The sequence below is a fragment of the Centruroides sculpturatus genome, unplaced genomic scaffold (assembly GCF_000671375.1).
Source record: "Centruroides sculpturatus isolate CEXI.00-Female unplaced genomic scaffold, Cexi_2.0 scaffold217, whole genome shotgun sequence".
In the NCBI taxonomy this organism is placed as follows: Eukaryota; Metazoa; Arthropoda; class Arachnida; order Scorpiones; family Buthidae; genus Centruroides; species Centruroides sculpturatus.
In genome coordinates, this window is record NW_019384750.1 from 581643 (window position 1) to 602220 (window position 20578).

The 20578-nt window shown below is 29.6% G+C and overlaps 1 protein-coding gene across 1 annotated transcript; it reads left to right on the plus strand.

Moving 5' to 3' along the window:
• The first annotated feature begins 6888 nt into the window (after positions 1–6888).
• LOC111628568 (long-chain-fatty-acid--CoA ligase 3-like) lies at positions 6889–11241 on the plus strand. Its single transcript, XM_023372392.1, has 3 exons — positions 6889–7337; positions 10714–10989; positions 11060–11241. Exons 1-3 carry the CDS (start codon positions 7040–7042, stop codon positions 11239–11241), a joined length of 756 nt encoding a protein of 251 aa, XP_023228160.1. The 5' UTR covers positions 6889–7039.
• Positions 11242–20578: the final 9337 nt, after the last annotated feature.

Genomic DNA, 20578 nt, shown 5'->3' on the forward strand with positions numbered 1-20578 from the left:
CTAACACTAGAAACTTATGTTTCAGCAGTGGAAAATTGTATAGAATTCAATACTTTCTGAAGTAAGTGGCTAAGCAAATGTTTCCTTCCCAATGGATTTTCTACTATTCTTCTTTAGCTTAAACAAAGGCATCACTTGTTCTTGACTAACATAGAAAAACCAAAAATAATAATTGTTGAGCCATAATAAATTTGATTTTTACTGTTGTTATTAAATAAAACATTGTAGTACACTCTTTTCATAGCTTGTATCTTTCTAGCACACTGTAAAATTAAAGATCGAGCAAACCTTGTGCCAGAAAGTACAAGATTTTAAACTAGCATCCTTAAATATTAACTTCTGTAGAGACAATCTTTAGACAAAGACAAGTTTGGTTTTAAGTGGGTGCTTATATATTTGGCATGCACCATGGTTTTCTGCTTTCTAACAATGTCCTTCATTTTTCATTTCAGCAGAAACTATAAACTGCACGGGCTCATTCCAATATAAATTGCACAACCACAGTCAATCCAGCACCAAATTAAAAAGTTAATTTCTAAATACTGTATTTAGCATCAAAAAACCGCTATTTCCACTTTAATCTAACTTGTCGATATGCTTCTAGTCGAACTCAGTCAAAAAAATTTAATTTAATTATAATTTATTGAAGATTTTAATTTTTTAATATTAAAAAAACATTTGTAATTATATATTTGTATAATTCATTCATTCATTTTTTAAAATTATTTTATGAATATAGTCAACTGCTATTAAAAAGGGATGCAAAGGAGATGCATCAATATTGAGGCCAACAATAATTGCTGCTGTTCCAGTAAGTGATGATTTTTACTATTTTATTAGTCAGTTATTTTTGATAAAATAAGAATTGTAAAATATCAAAACAAAAATTTTTGTTTTCTAAAGAAATAAAACAATCAAAAATTTTGTTTTTAAACTAAGGTATATTGTTTGAGATTGAGGCTAATATTCAAGTATACAGTGGTAACTTGTACTTTGAATGCTTCAGTTCAAATGCTAAATTTGGCAATTTGAATTTAGCATTTGACAGACTCTCAAGCATCATTCAACAATTTTGAATGATGCTTCAGAGTTTGAAATCAGTTCAGACTGAAAAAATGTGCTTGAACCATAAATGAAAGTAATCTTTCACTCTCACATAATGCGTGTATGTTTCAATGCTTGTTTTGTTTTTGGTATGTTTTGGCTACATATTTGTATTTTTCTTCAATTTTTGACAATTTCTTCCTGCGACTTTTCTTTGTTGACATCTTTTGAATGTCCCATAAATTGTTTTAGTTGAAAATTTCCTGAATGAAACTTTTTAATATTTGCATATTTGAAGCTTGGGAACATCATCCCTATACACATTATGTATTTTTACTTTCTTTTCTCTGTAAACTTTCTGGTGAGTTTGAGAATTTTTTCTGTTTGTATGATGTTATATCTTTTGTAGAATTCATAGAGTAGCATGCCAAATGTGTCTTTTATCCGAAGATGTTTGGACTCTTTTTTATTTAAACAAAATGTGAAAGTAAAAAGTTTAAAATAAGCTTCTAAACAAAGAATTTCTCATTAGCAATAATGTTTTAAATTTTATGACTTATCAGTAAAATCACACAACTATGATAAGTAACAACAGCTGTTAAAAATAATCAAAAACTTTCAGTTCAACTTAATATAACTTTCACTTATTAACTATGGAATCGGGAAAAATATAAGGAAGCAACAAACTCTAAAAGGAAGGTTACAGTATCAACAATTGAAATTAAAAAGAACTTATTGTAAAACATGAAAGCAGTATACTGTACATGTGGTGAATCAGATGTTTAAGATGCAGAAGTTGAAGGTGTGCAACCAGTAAACGAAATTTTCATTTTATTATACATTAAATACATATTTTATTATTTTCAAGTTTTACATGCTCTAATAATAAATTCTTACTGTACACATTATTTAATATAAAAATAAGACCTTGTTTAGTGCTTTTTTGATCAATGCTAATTGGCTATAACACGGTCTGCTCAAAGCCTTAAAGCTCAAAATTTATGCTAGAATTAACTGATAAATTAGTGAACTGAGTATGGAAGAAAGTATGGCCAGAGGTATCCAAGGATTCTCAATGAGAAGAGTATCATTGGCCAAATTGTCAACCTAACTTATACAGCAGGACTAGAAGATGTAGACAGACAAGCAGGCTATTGAGGAGTTACTGCAGGTTTCTGGTGAGACCCTTACTGATAACAACCTTTAAGAACTAGCAGAATAAGGAATTCATGTAGAACTGGAAAATAGTGATTCTGAAAAGGAAGAACTCAAGGAACTTTTTACAAGGATTTCCTTAATAAAAGTTTGGTAACAATAACTGAAATTGTTCATCAAATTGTAGTGAATGATCCAGATTTTGAAAGGAGTGCAAAAGCATGACAAAGCGTTTTGGATGCGATCTCTTGCTACTGACATTTGCTTAATGAGAGAAAAAGAAAGTGACAAATGACACTAGAAGACTTCATTGCAGAAAATCAACAATTTCAGAAAAGCTAGGACCTTCATTACAAAAATGAACTTTATATTTCTGTGTGCATATATTTAAATGTTATGCAACATATATCATTATGCAAATTATTATAAAATGAGGTATTTGCAGTTTTAAGTTTATCAAAATGGGTATTGTTTGGGATTGGGGAATGAATTAATTCACTTCCCATTATTTCTTATGGAAAAAATTGCTTTGGAGTTCAGATGACTCCTGGAATGAATTAAGTTCAAAGTATGAGGCTGTGTTTTATTTTGTAAGAAATTACCATAACCTTTGAGAATTATTATTATTATTAGAATTAGTTTTATTATTTTAAAAATCTGAAATTACTAATAATTTACTTATTAAATCTGATAATCAATTTAAGAATATATTTAGATGTAATTATCTTCACACCAGACCAGGAGAAACAAGAGTGAGTGTGTATGATATTTTATATACATGTATTAAAAAAGAGTATTTAATATTTGCACTGATTGCTTGGCATTTGCAATAGAAAAGTTTCACTAAATTTTTCTGAAGGAAGTACACCAAAGATTTATATTTGCAAAGTCTTCAGTGATATCTTTTGATTATTATTAAAATTGATTTAGTGTTAGGTTTTATAGATTTTGGAAATTTAAAAATTGATTTTTATCAGCTCTGTAGTTGAAGTAAGAGGTCAAAAGATATCAATTGACGATTGAAGAGATGTTGATTAACTGCTCCTTGATTGAGATGGTGTAGTTGGTACTGGATTTAAAGTAAGATGCTACTGGCATGGAATTAAATCTCAATAAATTCACAATATTTTCTCACCTTTCTATATTTTCAGTGTTGGATAAATGTAGGGGATATAAAATTGATTGATATCCATTACATGTAATAAAATTAACACCTCGCACACTTCTTCAGCAAAGAAGTTTGCAGAACAAACGTTTTTGGTTTATTTTATAAACCTGACTCAGATTATAAAATAAAAAAAATTCCAAAGAGATTTTTTTCAAGATTTCTTTTGGAATTTTGTGGTTTGAAACCTGAGATAGGTTTATCAAATAAACCAAAAACATTTGTTCTGCAAACTCCTTTTGCTGAAAGTGTGTGGGATGTTCATTTTATTACAGATTATCTCTTTTTTTTTTACTTTTGGACTTTAGATATTTATTAAATATATATATTGAAAATTTTATAGACTTCAAATTGTATATAACTTAGAATTACTTTTTATATCTATTTTGAGTATTTTTTTTACTTCTATTTGTCTTGTAAATAATAGTTTAGATACAATTGATAGTATTTCAATATTTTTGAGAAGAAAAAAACTGATATAAAATACCAAATTCTTAGATAAGTTTTTTCAACAATCTTATTACAAAAATATTAACTTGTTAAAGACTTAAAATTGAAAATGTATTGACAAATTTTAATAATTTTTCAAACATTGTATATTAGTTTTTGTTCAGTTTTTAATTAATAAGTGAAGATTTCTGGACTTCTGAATTAATCTTAAAAGATTAATTAAAACTAAAAAACATGATAAATTACAAATGATGTTTCCATAATTCAAGTTATAATTTCATTTTTACAAAAATTGTTTTGGCTGATATATAATAATTATTATTAATTTGAGTTTTTATTGTCATTGGTAATAAATGGTAGTTAAAAATAAACTGTACTTTTAATTTAACTTTTGCTATATAAATAGTAAGAATAATTACAGTTTGTTGCCATCAAAATAAACATCATCTGCAGCTACACATTTATGACTTTTGTAATAAGTCTTGCAGCCCACTCTGCATTACTTCTGTCTGCATCATTTACATGTTCCATCTCAACTATTGTTTTGAATCTATGATCATTATCATTTCAATTTTGGAGACAGTGAGAACAGACAGATTGTTCCTTGCTGAAGTAGCCTAAGAAACAATTTCCTAAGTTAATGAACTGACCAAGAGACTATAGACAATTGACAATCATGATTGTGATCCTCTGTTGATTTGTGACCTCTTTAAAACATGATATCATTTATCATATGTTTACCAAAACAGTTAATCTTAAAATTTCTACCAAGTTTGAGATACAATTTAATGTTGGGTTTTTGCTTGGGATATCATTTTACAGCTCCAATAGCACACTTCTTCATACAGTGGAACCTCGCTTAATGAGCATAATTTGTTCCAGAACCTTACTCTTAATGCGAAACACTCGTTAAGCGAAACAATTTTTCCCATAGAAAATAATGTAAAATATGATAATGCGTTCCATGCCGAAAAAAATACTCAAATACCGTATTTACTTGCGTATAAGACGATGTTTTTATTCATTTTTCACTGCTTCAAAAACTTAGGTCGTCCTATACATGCGAGCAAAGGATCCTTTGCATTTTTGCAATAATTTTTGTGAACCGTGTATAGTTCATGCTGCCATTATAGCAGAGTGCTATTAAGATGAAGGTGAATGTCACTTTTAAAGAGATGATCCGAAAATAGCTGGTCACTTAGCAATGATTATAAGTGGAGTTATTTCATATTTGTTAAATTGGTATTTTTAATGAATATTTCTACATTCTGAATCATTAAAAATAAACTTTTTCCTGTCATGTGCATTTGATCTTTGTGGAAAAGTAATCTTCTAAAGCTGATAGCAGTCATTCAGGAAATACTGCATTTGAAATTCACTCGACAGATCAGAGGATGATGCTTTGTGGAGTAAGCGTGAAAAAGAGGAGAATTGTAACGAAGCTTCGGAGGGCGAGTCTGAGTAGACAAAAGGTGATAGTGTCAAGAAAACATGGTTGTTTGTTTAATACGTGCATTTGATGATAATTTATTTGTGATTAAATGAAATAAAATTAGAATTGTATTAATAAATCTAATTTTCTTTATTTTGATCTTTAAAATCACACCTGGTCGTATATGTGAGATTGTCTTATACGCGAGTAAATACGGTATTTTACGTATAACATTTATTCAAAGAAAATTATACAGTATACATTGTTAAGGAGCGTGAATCATCATCTTTTCTTCTAGCATGGAATGAACCAACCTGGAATGCAAATTTGATTTACAGAAAATCAAAAATATCACAGATAATAGCATGACAGAGCATATGCACAATCTGGGACTTCCCTCTCCTTATCACTCGTTATGTGAAACTTCACTTGTTAAGCGAGTCATTTAAAAAAAAAAATGATTTGCTTGTTATGTGAGGTGCTCACTAAGCGAGGATCCACTGTATTTCAATACTTTGACATTTTGTTCTAATCCACCTGAATACATCCATCTAACCCAGTGTTTCTCAATCTGTAATGAGTCGTCGCCTCCTTCAATAAAACCATTACGTAATATCGCCCACTTCACTTCAAAATTCTGATGCCGAGGGCCAAATTCATACTGCATTGAATAGACTAGTGCTAGTATAATGTTGTTTGTTTAATTATTGTACGATATAAAAAATAAAATATCTAATTATTCTTAATATAATGTTTTACTATATCGCCAAGAAAATGTTTTTCACCCCAAAATATAAATTGTTACTAATCGCCCCCTCAACATGGAAAAATGCCCACATGGGGGCGATATTGCCCCGTTGACAAACACTGATCTAACCTGTGTCAAACAACAATAGACATGTTTTAGAAAATGTTCAAACATCAAAAGTTTGGTTTATTTTTGACTTTACTTTGCATTTGTAATTATCAAATAATAAATTTCAAAATTGCTTCAAAGAAACAATCTTAATTCTTAAAGTATTAATAATTTTTTTGATCATAAGACCTAGGAAAAACAGCTCTTAAATCTGGACTGTTTTTTCACCATTCAATTTAGAATACAGAATAGAATAGGAAATTTAGAATATTGATGATTAAAATTAATTTGTCAGTTATTAAATTTAAGAATATTTAAAACTTAAATTTGTAACTTTATGTAAGCTGAAAGCTATTTTTAGTTTATAGTTGCTGATGAGTTTGATTTGAAAACATTACTGCTAAATGAACTAATGATTTCCATAATTTTATCTTTATTTTGTTAAAATATCTTTTGTGATCCCAACTAACGGGTAGATAGATGAATTCTTATTGGTGTTCATAAAGATTAAGTTAATTTTATTTCAATGATTGGAATTTATATTGACTCCCAATTCATTGTTTCAGTTAATTTTGGACAGAATAAGAAAATCTGTATCAGAAGTAGTAGAATCACAGGGTAAATTTTCTAAAGCATTTTTCAATTTTGCTCTGAAATACAAGAGATTCTGGGAGAGAAAAGGATTTAAAACTCCAATTTTGGATAGGTAAGTATTAATGAGCATTATTATATTTGATCAAAACAAGTTTAATAAAATTTGTGAAATTTCAGATTGTTGTTTAAGAAAATAAGAAAGATAATTGGTGGAAGATTACGAGCACTAGCATGTGGAGGAGCACCATTATCTCCAGAAACCCATGAATTTATAACCACTTGCTTTGGTTCAAAAGTACTACAAGGTTATGGATTAACAGAAACTACAGCTGGAGCCACAGTTATGGATGTTGAGGATGATCTTCCAGGAAGAGTAGGAACACCATTAAGTAGTTGTTATATCAAATTAGTTAACTGGGAAGAAGGAAATTATCATGTTACGGATAAGCCAAATCCTAGAGGTGAAATAGTTGTTGGAGGTGACTGTGTTTCTGCAGGCTATTACAAAAATGAAGCAATGACTAAAGAATATTATAGAGAAGAAGATGGAATAAGGTGGTTTTATACTGGAGATATAGGAGAAGTATTTCCTGATGGAGCTATAAAAATTATTGGTATAAATTTTCTTAAAATAATACATTGCATATAAAACAACTTATATGCACTTTAATCTTTGGACTTAAATTTATTTTTCAAAAAAGTATTATATTTATATAATTATATAGTAAACTAAGCTTGAATAATACTAAAGATCAAATGATATAGCTAGATTAACTAGCAAGTTATAGCTCAGTAGTTAATTTATATTCTTTATAATTGTTCAAATTAAAAGCATCCTATTTAGTCTCATTATGTAAACATTTGTTCTCAATGTGTACCAGGATAGGTAGAAGAATGGTAATATTATAATCAGTGGTATAAAACACTAAAAGCTGATTATAAAAAAGATACCTTAAATTAAATTGTAATTTAAACCTTAATTAATAATACTGCACATCAAATATCATCTATGGTAAGTTTTATAATTATGGATCTAATAGAAATACTGTACAAAGGAACTAAAAAAACAAATGAAGGATGATACAAGTCTGAAATGCATTTTGTTATTAAAGGTACTTAAAAAGAATAAAAGAAGAGTATTATGATATACCAAAGTCACTGTGGTAAGTTTAGCAAAACAGCACTAACAGATAGCTGAAATAACATTTTTAATAGAAATTCAAACTAAATATTTCATTACAAAATGAGTCTAAACTTGAGGACAATAAGTATGTTAAAAAAATAATTACAGATATCTACATTCTAAATCATATCTTTAATTAAAATAGTAAAAAATCTTAGTTTTGCTTTTTAGTCATATTTATTAAGATTTGATAGTATTTTCTTTATTAATTTATAAAATTTATGCTTTTAAAAAACCTAAGAATTTTTAGTATAACATGTCCCAATATATGTAAATTTATAATCAATAAGTCTTTAAATCAAAGTTTGTTTTAATATGTCATTTTAATGTCAGTCAATAAAATCAGAATTTTTGCTAACTTTTATTTACTTTTGCATAATGTTATCAGTTAGCATCATCAGTAGAGATGACTCTCAAACTGATTTATAAAAGATAGATTGACAGGTAGTATTTAGGGATTGCAATCCAGCAGTGTTTTTAATCCAGCTGGATTTTTGCTGGACCAACATCATTCCTGAATGGTGTTGATGTGCAGATGTTTTTTCCTGCAATAAAGTGTTATCTATCTATCCAAAATTTATGGGGTTTTTTTAAAGAAATAAAACATTTTTTTAAAATACTTAAACTTTTATTATTTAGACTGGTCACTATAAATCAGTAAAACTTCTTACACATTTAGGTAGTAAACTGATTCGGTTTAACACTTGAGATAGAGATAATTGACTTTCAATGTTTAGTTAAAGATTACATTATAATTATAATCCTAAGTTAAATAATAACAAAGGTAATTCTACTAATTAATTTATATTAATNAATTGTTTTTCTTATATTTTAAAATTCAAAAATAAATTTAAATATTATTAGAAATGCTAAACTATAAGTACAGTGTGTTTTACATTATTGCTGCAAACAGATATAGCCAATTAATTTATAAACGTCAGATTTGTTAAATTTTATGGAATTGTATTATTTATCAACTTCAGGGTAGTAATGCTTTGTATATTTTCTCCCATGAAATTAATAGACTCTGCCTGTCCCCCACTGTGAAGAACAACAAACTGCTAAACGTTTAATTACTTTGTTTTCATAAACTCTCTTCTCTGTCAGTTGTTGGTCGAATGACTAACAAACTGTTTTATTATACTCGGGAATAGATTTGGCAACTAGTATTGCCAGTAATGAATTTTGTAATTTTATTTTTAATCATTTAAAAAATATTGATAAAATTATCAAATAAATGTGTTTGGATCACAATTACTAAGTGGTATTGCTATGTAATGAACATGCAACCCAGTGAGAAGTTGTCTTTTTTTCTTCTTTAATTACAAACTTTTTTAACAAGAAATCAAAAAATGTACCTTGACATAAATGGCATTTGAAATTTGGCATGTTATAATGAGACACATTCTGGTAGTTATGTTACTATTCCTTTTCCTTTGCTGTGTAACAGTGGGAACTTCCTATGGGGCATATGAAAACTTAATGCAGGCCCGTTTTGGCTTAATGAATGCAGTCTTACTGGTCACTTTTCTGGAGTATAAACTCAGCCTAACTATTTTCATATTTAATCTTTTCATAATTTAATAATCAATCTAATACCATATGCAATATTATTGATACAAAATATGTTGTGTTTGTGTTTTTTAATAATGCCTCTTTAGTTCACTTTAACACTAATAGCTTTTTTTTTTTTTTTTTAGTGTGAACTCTTTTTATCTTTTTTCACTGTCATGACTGCTTTAAGCCCTGTAATTACATTCTTCATAATCACAAGATTCAAAAATCCATTCACACCATGTCGATTATGTTTGAATCCTGATCTAAATGCTTGTGTGAATGTATTTAATCTAAAATAACATTTAACAAGAATGCAATCAATTCATCAACTTCTAATTTTTGAAATTTTAATCATTGAATGCTTAGTATTTATCATAGAACTTCATGACTGTTAATTCTCAAATTATTTAAAAGTATAAGTATGTGAAAGTATTCACATACTTATGATATTTGTCACATTTTATGTAAATTTAATAATTTACATAAAATTATGACAATTGCTTTAATGTAAATTATTAAATTTGATAATTAAGTAATATTTAATGAAGCAATTATTAAATATCTTGTACAATTTTATTTATTTATTACATAATTTCTAAACAAAATTCATACAAGAAACACACCATTTAATTAATTAATGCTTAAACTAGTGCCATAGTTGGATTGGATGGTTATTATGGACATAATGAAATCTGATTCTCATATATTTTTAAATGCTTATAATGAAATTATCTGAAAATTGATTTCATAAATGCCATATTATAATCAAATTTCTATTTTATAAACTATAATGAATTAATAATTTAAATGAACTGTTGAAGTTGAATTATATTGTTTTTTATTTTTTGATTTCTTAAAATTTTAATAAGAAATTACAACTTTCTATTTAATTAGTAAATTCCATCTAAAATGTTTAAATTTATGTCAAGAATTCAAACTTTAGTAATAGTTTTAAGTGAATTAAAACTTTAAAAAAGAATTAATACATATAACACATATACACCCTTCTAATGTACAAGTGAGTACTTGTGAACAGATTTGCAATTAATATTTTATAGGGAAGAACCCTGCTACAGATTGCCAAATATTTGATTTTTGCATTGCAAACTACACTGTTGTAATAAAATCATATTTTAAACACTCAAACACAAACTTGTGTGTGGATCTCATTACTTATATGCTACTTATTGTAGGAGATACTTTGATTTTTAATTTATTTTTATTAATTTAAAATGATGATGAATGACTTATTAAAAATTTTGAATATTTTAATTTAGATAGGAAGAAAGATTTGCTAAAACTTCAGTTTGGAGAATATATCTCTCTTGGGAAAGTGGAAACAGAATTGAAGACTTGTCCTTTAGTAGACAACATATGTGTTTATGGAAATAGTTTCCAAACTTACTTGGTAGCTCTGGTTGTGCCAAATAAACGTCAGCTAAGAACTCTTGCAAAAGAACTTGGAAAAGAACAACTTAACTTCAATGAATTATGTCAGGATTATGCAATTACTTCTGCTGTGGAAAAAGCCGTCAAAGAATATGGAATAAAATGTATGTAGCTTTATATTCAAATGTTTTAATTTATGGTTTTGAAATTAAAAATAAATGGTTGTTCTTCTAGGTCGCTTACAAAAAGTTGAAATTCCCACTAAAATCAAACTCTGTAAAGAAGAATGGCATCCCGACACTGGCTTAGTTACTGCCGCATTCAAGTTGCGTCGAAACATTATTCAACAGTTTTATCAGAGATACATCGATGAAATGTATGGAAGCGAAATCAATGGTCAATCAAAATCAACTTGAAAAAACCAAAGTAAATCCAACACAAATTATGTAAAGTCACAATGCCAATTACATTTACATACCACAATGCCAAATTAAATTTATTTATATATGAATTTATTAAAAATCAAATCAATTTAATTAATCCATTGAGATAATGCAATATCTAATTTAATGGACCATGTTCTCTTTATCTAGTCTTAAGCTCAATCCATTAGCTCAAAATCTAAACACATCAGCTATGCACATCAGGATATATATTATTGTTAATAGAGATATACAAATTTTAAAAAAAATGTGCTGCTATACAGTCACATCTACTTTTGATATCAATTTCCTCTTTGTTAACTGTTAATAATTCTTGTTAGTTAATAGTTGATTCATTAAATATATACTAGTATATATATAATACGCATCAAAAGCCAGTTCCATAAATGATAGTATTAAATATGTGAAGTAACTAATTGTGATATTATGTTATCTTGAACAAAACTTTTGATGTTGACTTTACTAAAATGTATTTAATAATTGTTTTAAAATGAGAGAGAATTTTGCAGATTGATAATGATAAAATTATTGCTTTTTTGCCAAATATTGTAAACTGGATAAAATATTTTAAACAGAAAACTTGAAATTTACTCTGAAGAGAGAATCATAATAGCTCAAAATATAATTAATCGTTATTGATCCATTATCTCTCTCTCGTTTATTTTATTATTCTAGCAAGAATTTTATTCATAATCTTTGTGTTGTCATTTATTTACATAACTTGCCTTTTATATAACATTTATAAGAAAAAATTGAACACCTAATTTAATCAAGTTCAAATATTACAGATTTAATCAATATGTAAGATATTTTTAAGTTAACTGTTGAGATTTTTCAATTTTTTTTTTAATTAGTTGTACTTCTCCATAGCACAATTCTAGTCTAGTCTTATAAAATATTGCAATTTAGACATTTAGCAAAAGTATTCAATTGCATGCCTTAGACATAGTTTCTCTCTTCTTTAAGAGAGAGATTTATGCTTGATAGTAGTCTATCTTGTACATTATCCAAAGACACATCAAAGAATGGCATAATTTTTAAAATGTAATATTTGCACAAGTTAATTGTACTTTATATGCTTTTGCTGAAAGTACTTATGTATTGTGCTTACTGTTTTTGTATATTTGCACCTGTGCTTTTGTTATTTACAAAAGATTTTACAGTGTGTTTTGTATTAATAAGTGCCTTTTCTTCAGTTTTTGTTCATCATCTGTTAAAATTGTGAATTTGGAGAGTTACTTTAATGCATCATTGTAAAAAAAATTCATATAAAGAAGCAATCAAATCTGTAAAAAAGTGCTTAGATTTTATGTAAAAATTCTTGAAATGTTCCTGCAAAACATATGTACAGACATATATTTTCACAATGCACAAATTATATAGAAAAATGATGCATTTGTTACATTTGGAAAGTTGTTCTCATTAAATCAAGAGGAAATGTGTAAAATGGAAATTAGTTTTTAGCAAGCACAGTTTTTGATAAGATTGTTGTATTTACTGCAGCATGTACAGTCATTTCAGTTTGTAAGCATATTATGTGCATTTGACCCAAATTGCATAAATAAAGGGTCCAATAATTGTGTATGTGATCTTGTTATAACAAAGTTCTGAGTTTTAAAAATAACTTTATAAAATATTTAATATTTACTGAATGGTCATTAACAAATTTTTAAAATTAAAATTGTATAAATTACATTTGAACTTTAAAAAATTCATTCTCATTTGATTTAGTTTCACTAGATTTTTGTAATTTTGTTTTAATTACATTTTGTTGGTAAAATAAACTGCTTAAACAAATTTATTTTTCAAAAATATATTTTGATATGTATCTGTAGTTTTTGAAAATCATTTTCTAATATTTGACATTACATGAAAAATTAAGTATGATAATTTCCTGTATGTAACCAGCAGGGGCACACACTTCTGAAGTTGTGATTGAAAATGATACTTGACTGGTTTGAAACCATAACTTTTAAACTTTGTGTTTTTTTAATTCATTTTATCCATTTACCCATTTTATTTCCATTATGATGTATTCTGATTAAAAAAAAGCCCCATAACAAAATTAAATAAAATTTTAAGTAAATATTGTGTGACAATAGTATCACATAATGGAAATATGTAATTGTTTTAATAATGAAGTTTTATTGTAATTCATTTTACAGAATCGAACTGCATTAACTGAAAGATATCAACAGGTGCCAGACAGTGTAAGGTCTTCCTTATGATATGGTCTTGTTGAAATTACTGTTGTTTTCTCTTATATTCCACATGAATATAGATAATTAAAATAAACAAAAACTATGGCTTCATTCCAAACAGAACTCTGTGTCATTAAAATCTTGTGTCAACATATTTTTATGGAGTATGTTGCCAGCATTCATTACCTTGAAAATGCACGTGAAAGTATCATAAATTGTGTATGATTTTGTAATTCTGTGAACAGATTCTTGTGCTTTTTTTTTTAATGGAAAATTTACACCCACAGAAAAATTTGAGACAATTGGATATTAAACTTAACTTAATTTAGATTCATTTATTCCTTAAACTTCAACTTAAAGATTTACTGCATGTGAAATGAGTTTTAGTGATAGTTTCTTATAGAGGATCCCTCATCATAACACTTTCTATTGAAGAAAAGTTCAAAAGATTCTCCTTTAAAACTATTTTTTTGAAAGTGTGGTGGTATTTTTAATTTTTGAAAAATTCTGTAACGCACCACAGACATTTCATTACTGCACATCATCTGTCTGACTCTGTTCTCATTCTTGGGGACAGTTAAATCTCTTTTGGACTGTTCAATCTTCCTATTCAAAGAAACAGAATGACAATATAGTCTTATTTTTTCCAATCATTTGTTAATAAAGTAGAAGGATGTGTGTCAATTACAAAGCTTTAGATTTAAGATTTTAATACTCTTTATAATGCGGAGTTCAGAATTTGAGCACCTTTACTTACTGCTCAATTATAGCATTTGAGGATAAGACTATGAAAAACATTGTTCTTTTCCGTTTGTATAGTTTTTATTTCTTTAAATGTAAATTGTACTTGTTAAGTTACAAATTATATTACCAAGTAGTTGATAGTCAGTGGAGAGTAATCTTTAGATGGAACATAAAATTTGAGTTTAAAATTCAAAGAAAATGTGAATTTAGCATTTTAAGTTTCTGAATGGAGGTGAGAATTTTGAGTGGTAATGGTTTGTTTGAGATGTTTAATACCTCACACAGAAATTTGATTAAAAATAATCAAGTGCTTTGGAACTAAAGATGATTAAAAGTGGAAAATGAAATTGTAGTGCATTGGTTCTCAAACTTTTTTGATTCTTTGCACCCTTACTAAATTCAGATTTTCCCAAGGTGCCCTATGTCAAATTCTAACAAATACAATTTGTGAAATAGTGGAATAGTCAATATCTTTTTAATTAAATAGTTAGGACATTAAATAAAAAATAAATAAAATACGTATTTAAGGTAACAAAAAAATGTAATTGAACAAATTCAATTAACCACTTGCCGTACGAATTTTTTTAGGAATTTTTAATTAAACATAAAAAAATACTTAAAACTGAAAAAACGAAAGAAATGCGTTAATTTTGAAGAAAAAGCTTCAAACTTTATTTTCCATTGTCTCGCCTTTCTGCGAAATTTGACACTGAGTCATTGTTTACACAGCTGGATGACCTTGAGAACATCTGGTGTTGGGTTTCCCGGGACATTCATAGACGTCTCGGGAGGACAAGGGTTTAAAGTAGGGTGAATACTATTAGCTTTTTTAAAAATTAAATTTTTATTGCGATTTCCGACCCCCCGATTTAATTAAACTTATATATAATAAAATATATTAATTAAAAAAATTAAACTATTGGAGGTCGTTTTTGACATCAGAAACTAGCTTTAAATAACTTTACCGAAGTAAAATCCGTGCACTACAACTTTAGAACAATTAAATTTGATAAAAAAAATCGCATTAAAAACAATTAAGCGTTAATCGTGCGTCATTAAAGGTAAATTAAAATCGCGATAAAAATTAATAAGATTCTCTTCTTCTGCAGCAGTAAATTCAGATGGAGCACTGGCATTATATGGATCTTGAATCCATGCAAATTTATTGATGATATCACCTGGTTTCAGAAATATTTTCAAAATGATAAGTTGTGATAAATGTTTTTCAAAAAGTGGATTTTGTACCTGGAGAGAAATCAACTTCGCTGGAGGTCAAAAACTTGCAACAAGGGGAAACAACCTTTTCCTCTGTCTTCATTTATTTTTCTTTTCTATGGTTTTAATTTTTTATGAAATCTGAAATTTTCTCACTCGACTTTAAAAGGTGCATGTTGCTTTCCTGCAGGGAGAGATTCAGAGCATTCAGCTTTTAAAAAATATCAACGTAAGTATGCCAGTTTTACCAAAAAATCATCATTCACAAAATTTTCGGCATACTTGTGGTCTTTCTTTTTAAGAAAAATATAAATTTCCTGTCGCAGTTCAAACGTACGAGACAAAATATTACCTCGAGAGAGCCATTGCTCTCTCGTGGTAAAGTTTCTACTTTCTCGAAGTGCTGTAGTACAACAAAGACTCCACAAGGATCCCACATCCTCTCATAGCTTTTTGAAAAATCTTGCCTTCAACGGCCGTTTTTATAAAGTTTACTACATTCATTTACATTTACAGAAATATACCTCATATTCTGGTTCAATGCAGGACTCGGATATTTTGATGCGAGTGCTTCCCTATGAATAACTCAATGGGTTCACAGTACATCAGGGTCTTTGCTTCGAAAAAGTGCTTGCAATCCTCCATAACGTCTGGACATAGAACGCGCACCATCAGTAAAGATACCAATGCATTTGGTCCACTCCAAATTATTTTCGGAAATAAAACTATCAAGGATCTCGAACAAGTCGTGAGCCTTAGCACCAGCAGTAATACTTTTACAGAAGAGTCTTCTACAATGTTGTTTTTTCTGAATTTTCTAATGGTAGCTGTTTTATATGTTAAGTAAACGTCTCTTCAATCCGAAAAAATTCTTCCGGTAGACTACCTCACAGCCAATTCAGGTTATAAACTCCTTTTATTTTTTTACAGATGCATTTCGAGCTAGGTTAACTTTCTAGCTCCTCTTCAGTGCCTAAGAGTCTCCATATACTACAAATGGCTTAATTTTCACACTTATTGTAAATGGGACTAAAAGTACCATTTACAATAATCTTGTAACAAGCAGTACATTCTTTAAGGGTGTGTATCGTGTTACATCGAAAGAATGTACTGCTTGTTACAAGATTTCTTTCTAATTAAAAGCATATTATTTTCAAAATTTAACAGTATATGTTGTATAACCTTTGAACACTATTAAAATATTTTTTTATCGTGCTAGGTATTTTAATAGTGTTCAAAGATTCAACATACTGTACAGTATACTGTTAAATTTTGAAAATACAGTAATATGCTTTTAATTAGAAAGAAATCTTGTATCCCATATAATATGAACCAATAAATGTTGGTTTCCTAATTAACCGATAATTCCTATCCTGTGTATAAGTCTATTACAGCGGATGTTGTTGGCCATTAATGAAACTAAGATAAGATAGTTTGAACAAGTTACTTAACCTCGATCACGTGCAGGTTTTTTAATTTTTCAGGATTTGTAGGCATTAGCAGTGATTCTCCCCCATACATAATTGCCATTACTTGAATTTGATGATTCTGAAAAATCCTTTAGTGTCTTCTCTGCACGTGCCAAATTTAAATGTTATACGTTGTTTAGTTTCAGATATTTTGTTTACAGAACAATGTCCTTGACCAGACTTCTATAGAAATCCCTTCAAACTTTAATAGCATGGACTAATATAAGTTTGCCGACTTTTAGGGGAGGATCGTTAATCCCCGTCAGGATTATCTAGGGATGTTCGCGTGTGGATGTGGAGGAGGAGACAGAGATGACAAGTATTTTACAAAAACCCGTTTATTTTAGCATAAGACAAACTTACACTAAGAAACAAATATTTCTGAACACAATCAGCTGGTTGGAAGTCCTTAGTGTCGATGCTGTCTTGTTCACTTCCCGAGCATAAGTGTTCTTTTAGTTTTTGTTGTCGAGGTGGCCCCGGGGCAATGTTCTTAAACAGTTCGTGAGATAGATGGGGAGACTCCGTTGGTATGAGGAGACGGCTTCGGTATCGGCACGAAGACAAAGCTTCGTCCCAAATCTGTTGACCTCGCTTTCGATTTCACTCACTCAGTGTTGACTCGCCGAGTGCCTCGTGTCCTTCACGATCAGGGTTTATATCAATCTCCTTTCTCCCCTTTTTGTCCATCCTTGTTGGTTCCACGTTTGTCCCTAAGCTTTTGACGAGACATATTTGGGTCCCGAGAAGGTTCGCTTCGGAGAATTTACCCGACACATCCTCTAACTCTGGATGGAAAGTGTTGATGAGACTGAACTTGCGCTCATTTTACCCCATTGTTGTCTAGTCTATGACGTCTTAGAATTTTAACGACCTGACGCGATGTTCCCTTTTATAATTAACCTTTCCACTCTTCAAGATTTTCTATGTTCTAATTATTTGTATACGAGCGCCTTGTCAAAGGTCCATCTCTACTGGAGAATGCTCGTTTACATTTATTGAGTCATGTCTTACATTAATAGTATTTCTCCCCCCTCTCGTCTCGGTTTCATATGACTAGCATAACGAATCCGATCTTTGATCGGTTTGTAACATTGGAGGTTTTCCCCCCTCTAGTTTTGTTTTAATAAATTTCTAATATAAATGTTTAATTTCAACCCGTTTTTGGGACCTCACACTAATGTAAAACTACAGTAGTTCAGTTGGCAATAAATCATAAAAGGCTGATGAGGTGTTTCTGAAAAAGGTCAGAAGCTCAGAACATAATCTGTTTTTCATGCATGAAGTAAAGCCACGAAAACATTAAATGTTGAAGGTCGTAGTGCCCAGGCTATCTTAAGCCGTGGTCACACCATGCGATTTCCAGCCGCGCAGGTGACTGCAACTGCAACAAGCACGTCTTCTCGTGGTCACACATTGTTCGCTGGCGTTGCAACTCGGAAACACCTGACCCTATAATAAACCAATAAAATTACAGTAGCTTGTTTTTGACTACCTTCGTGAGTTTACCGACGATTTACGTTCTACATCAGAGTATTTACGGAATTTTAGCCACTTTTTTTTTATTAAAATGGCAAGCAGTTCCTATTCTGCAAAGAATAAAAGAAAAAAAGGCGATCATTTTGATAGAGTCCGCGAGAATACACGAACAGATAAAATCTTCGATAAAACGAAGAACTAAAATCCCACAGGCATTCGTGAATAAGCTCGATCAATGTCGATTCTGTAAAAGTATCAATCCTTTAACTTTCCATCATGATGATGATCTATTTTCAATGTTGTCATCGTATGACATGCATAAAGGCGTTTGCTGATTGGATGTGTGTTTGCCATCGGCGCGAGTAGAACAAACTTTGTTTCTAGTCGCGGTTGCAGTAGAGCCAGTTTTCGAAGGAAGTTTACTAGTTAACATAATTTTTTTTGCATGCTACGAGCAAAGACGTTCATATTTTCACAATTTTGTTAACGTATATATTTTACACCATTTCAGGTATTTCTATTTTGTTTTTATTGTATTTAATATACATTTCTATTTTTTAATACCGTTTTATTTTAATCGTCTGTTGCACGTGATATATGCAAGCTCAGTCTATCTATTTTATATAATAATATATTGATTTATCTATTGCTAGTTTATACATTTTTGATAGTTCCTCAACATCTTCATCTTTGTTCATAGTACAGTCGACCCCCCCCCTATAATTACGGTCCCAATAATTACGATTCCTATAAAACTGCGAAAAAATTGTGACGGTATCCGTAAAAAAACAGTAAAAAACCCCCTATAATTATGTAAAACGTCATCGGGCAGCCGAACTACTTTCCACGCCGTCCGTAGCGCCACGCTACGGAGAGATTTCTATCGTCTAGACAGTATTATATAAATTATATATAAATTAGGTACTGTACATATAATTATATATAAATTAGGTACTGTATATATTAACTTATTGTAACTTTGTTATAATTAAATATATAATTTCCGCCATCTAGCGTGGCGCCACGCTACGGAGATTTTTACGCTAACTATCATCTGTACAGTATGTAAATTAGGTACCGTAAGTCTAATAGAGTACTGTAATTTTATACATTTCTTGTGAAAGAAACATTTTTTATTCAACGGCGATTAAAATTACTTATATTAATGATGTCTCCGAAGTTCAACGAAGTTTTCGCAGAAAAATAAGTTGTTAGAAATCGGCCGCTGTTTGCTGAGCTGTTCCGCGACGAAAACAAGCTTTAGCAATGGGGTTGTCGAATGGTGCATACTCGGTAAGTAATCCTTCAATTTTTTGTTTATAGCATAGTTTATACAGATTATTTCCAAAAAATATATACGTATTTTGGAAATGTTGAGTCGGATTAGTCTAGAATCGATTAATTTTATGGAAGAAAATCTCTCAATCAGCCGTAGTCTGTAAACTTTACATGTGTCGGGCTGTAAGAAAATCGGATTCCTAAAAAATGTAACGTATCTATGATCTTATAGGGGGGTCGACTGGTACCTGTTTTTTTCCTCTCTCCTATAATGTATTCAACAAAAAATCTTAGAATTTTTGTCCAAAACGTCAGGTCCATTAAATTAATAACAAACATTCTCCTTGCCTCGATTCTAAATGATTTTTATGATTTATTTATGTGAGACTTTTCTTTGCCTTTTGAAAAACTTTAATTGAGGTAAGAAAGATTTGGATAACAGGAACGTTTTAAGGAATACAAATTACATAAAAATTATTGTGATTATTATAAAAAACAAGTGTAGGATTTCTTTTTCGTCTTTTCGCGCGTTCTTCTTCAACCGTCGTCTGCTCTCGCGAAGTCGCGTCTCGTCCCGCTCTCGTCGTCTCGCCGGCAGATGGCGTTTCGCTCTCCACAGCTCGGCAAGGTCTATATAAGAAGGTCGGGACACGCTTCTTAAGCCGCCATTTTGGGACTTTTTGAGTCGCGTGTTTTAAGCAAACTCGTACGAACAGTCAGTTTTATACGACATTAATTAAACTAAAATTGCATAAATCCAGCGATTTTCAGTCGAAAATATAATAATGATTTCGGATGATTACGCAACCCCAATTTTATGTAACTTTTCGATCAAATAGTTTAAAAGAAACAATCATCTATATCATTTTCTGTCGTGATTGAAACTAATTAAATAGGTGCTAAAACTGTTGCAATTACGTATAT

Coding starts and splice junctions, on each gene's coding strand:
- LOC111628568 (XM_023372392.1), top strand. CDS start 7,040: ATGGATGTTGAGGATGATCTTCCAGGAAGAGTAGGAACACCATTAAGT. Junction 7,338..10,713: donor TTTTCTTAAAATAATACATT/GCATATAAAACA, acceptor ATTTTAATTTAG/ATAGGAAGAAAGATTTGCTA. Junction 10,990..11,059: donor CAAAGAATATGGAATAAAAT/GTATGTAGCTTT, acceptor TTGTTCTTCTAG/GTCGCTTACAAAAAGTTGAA.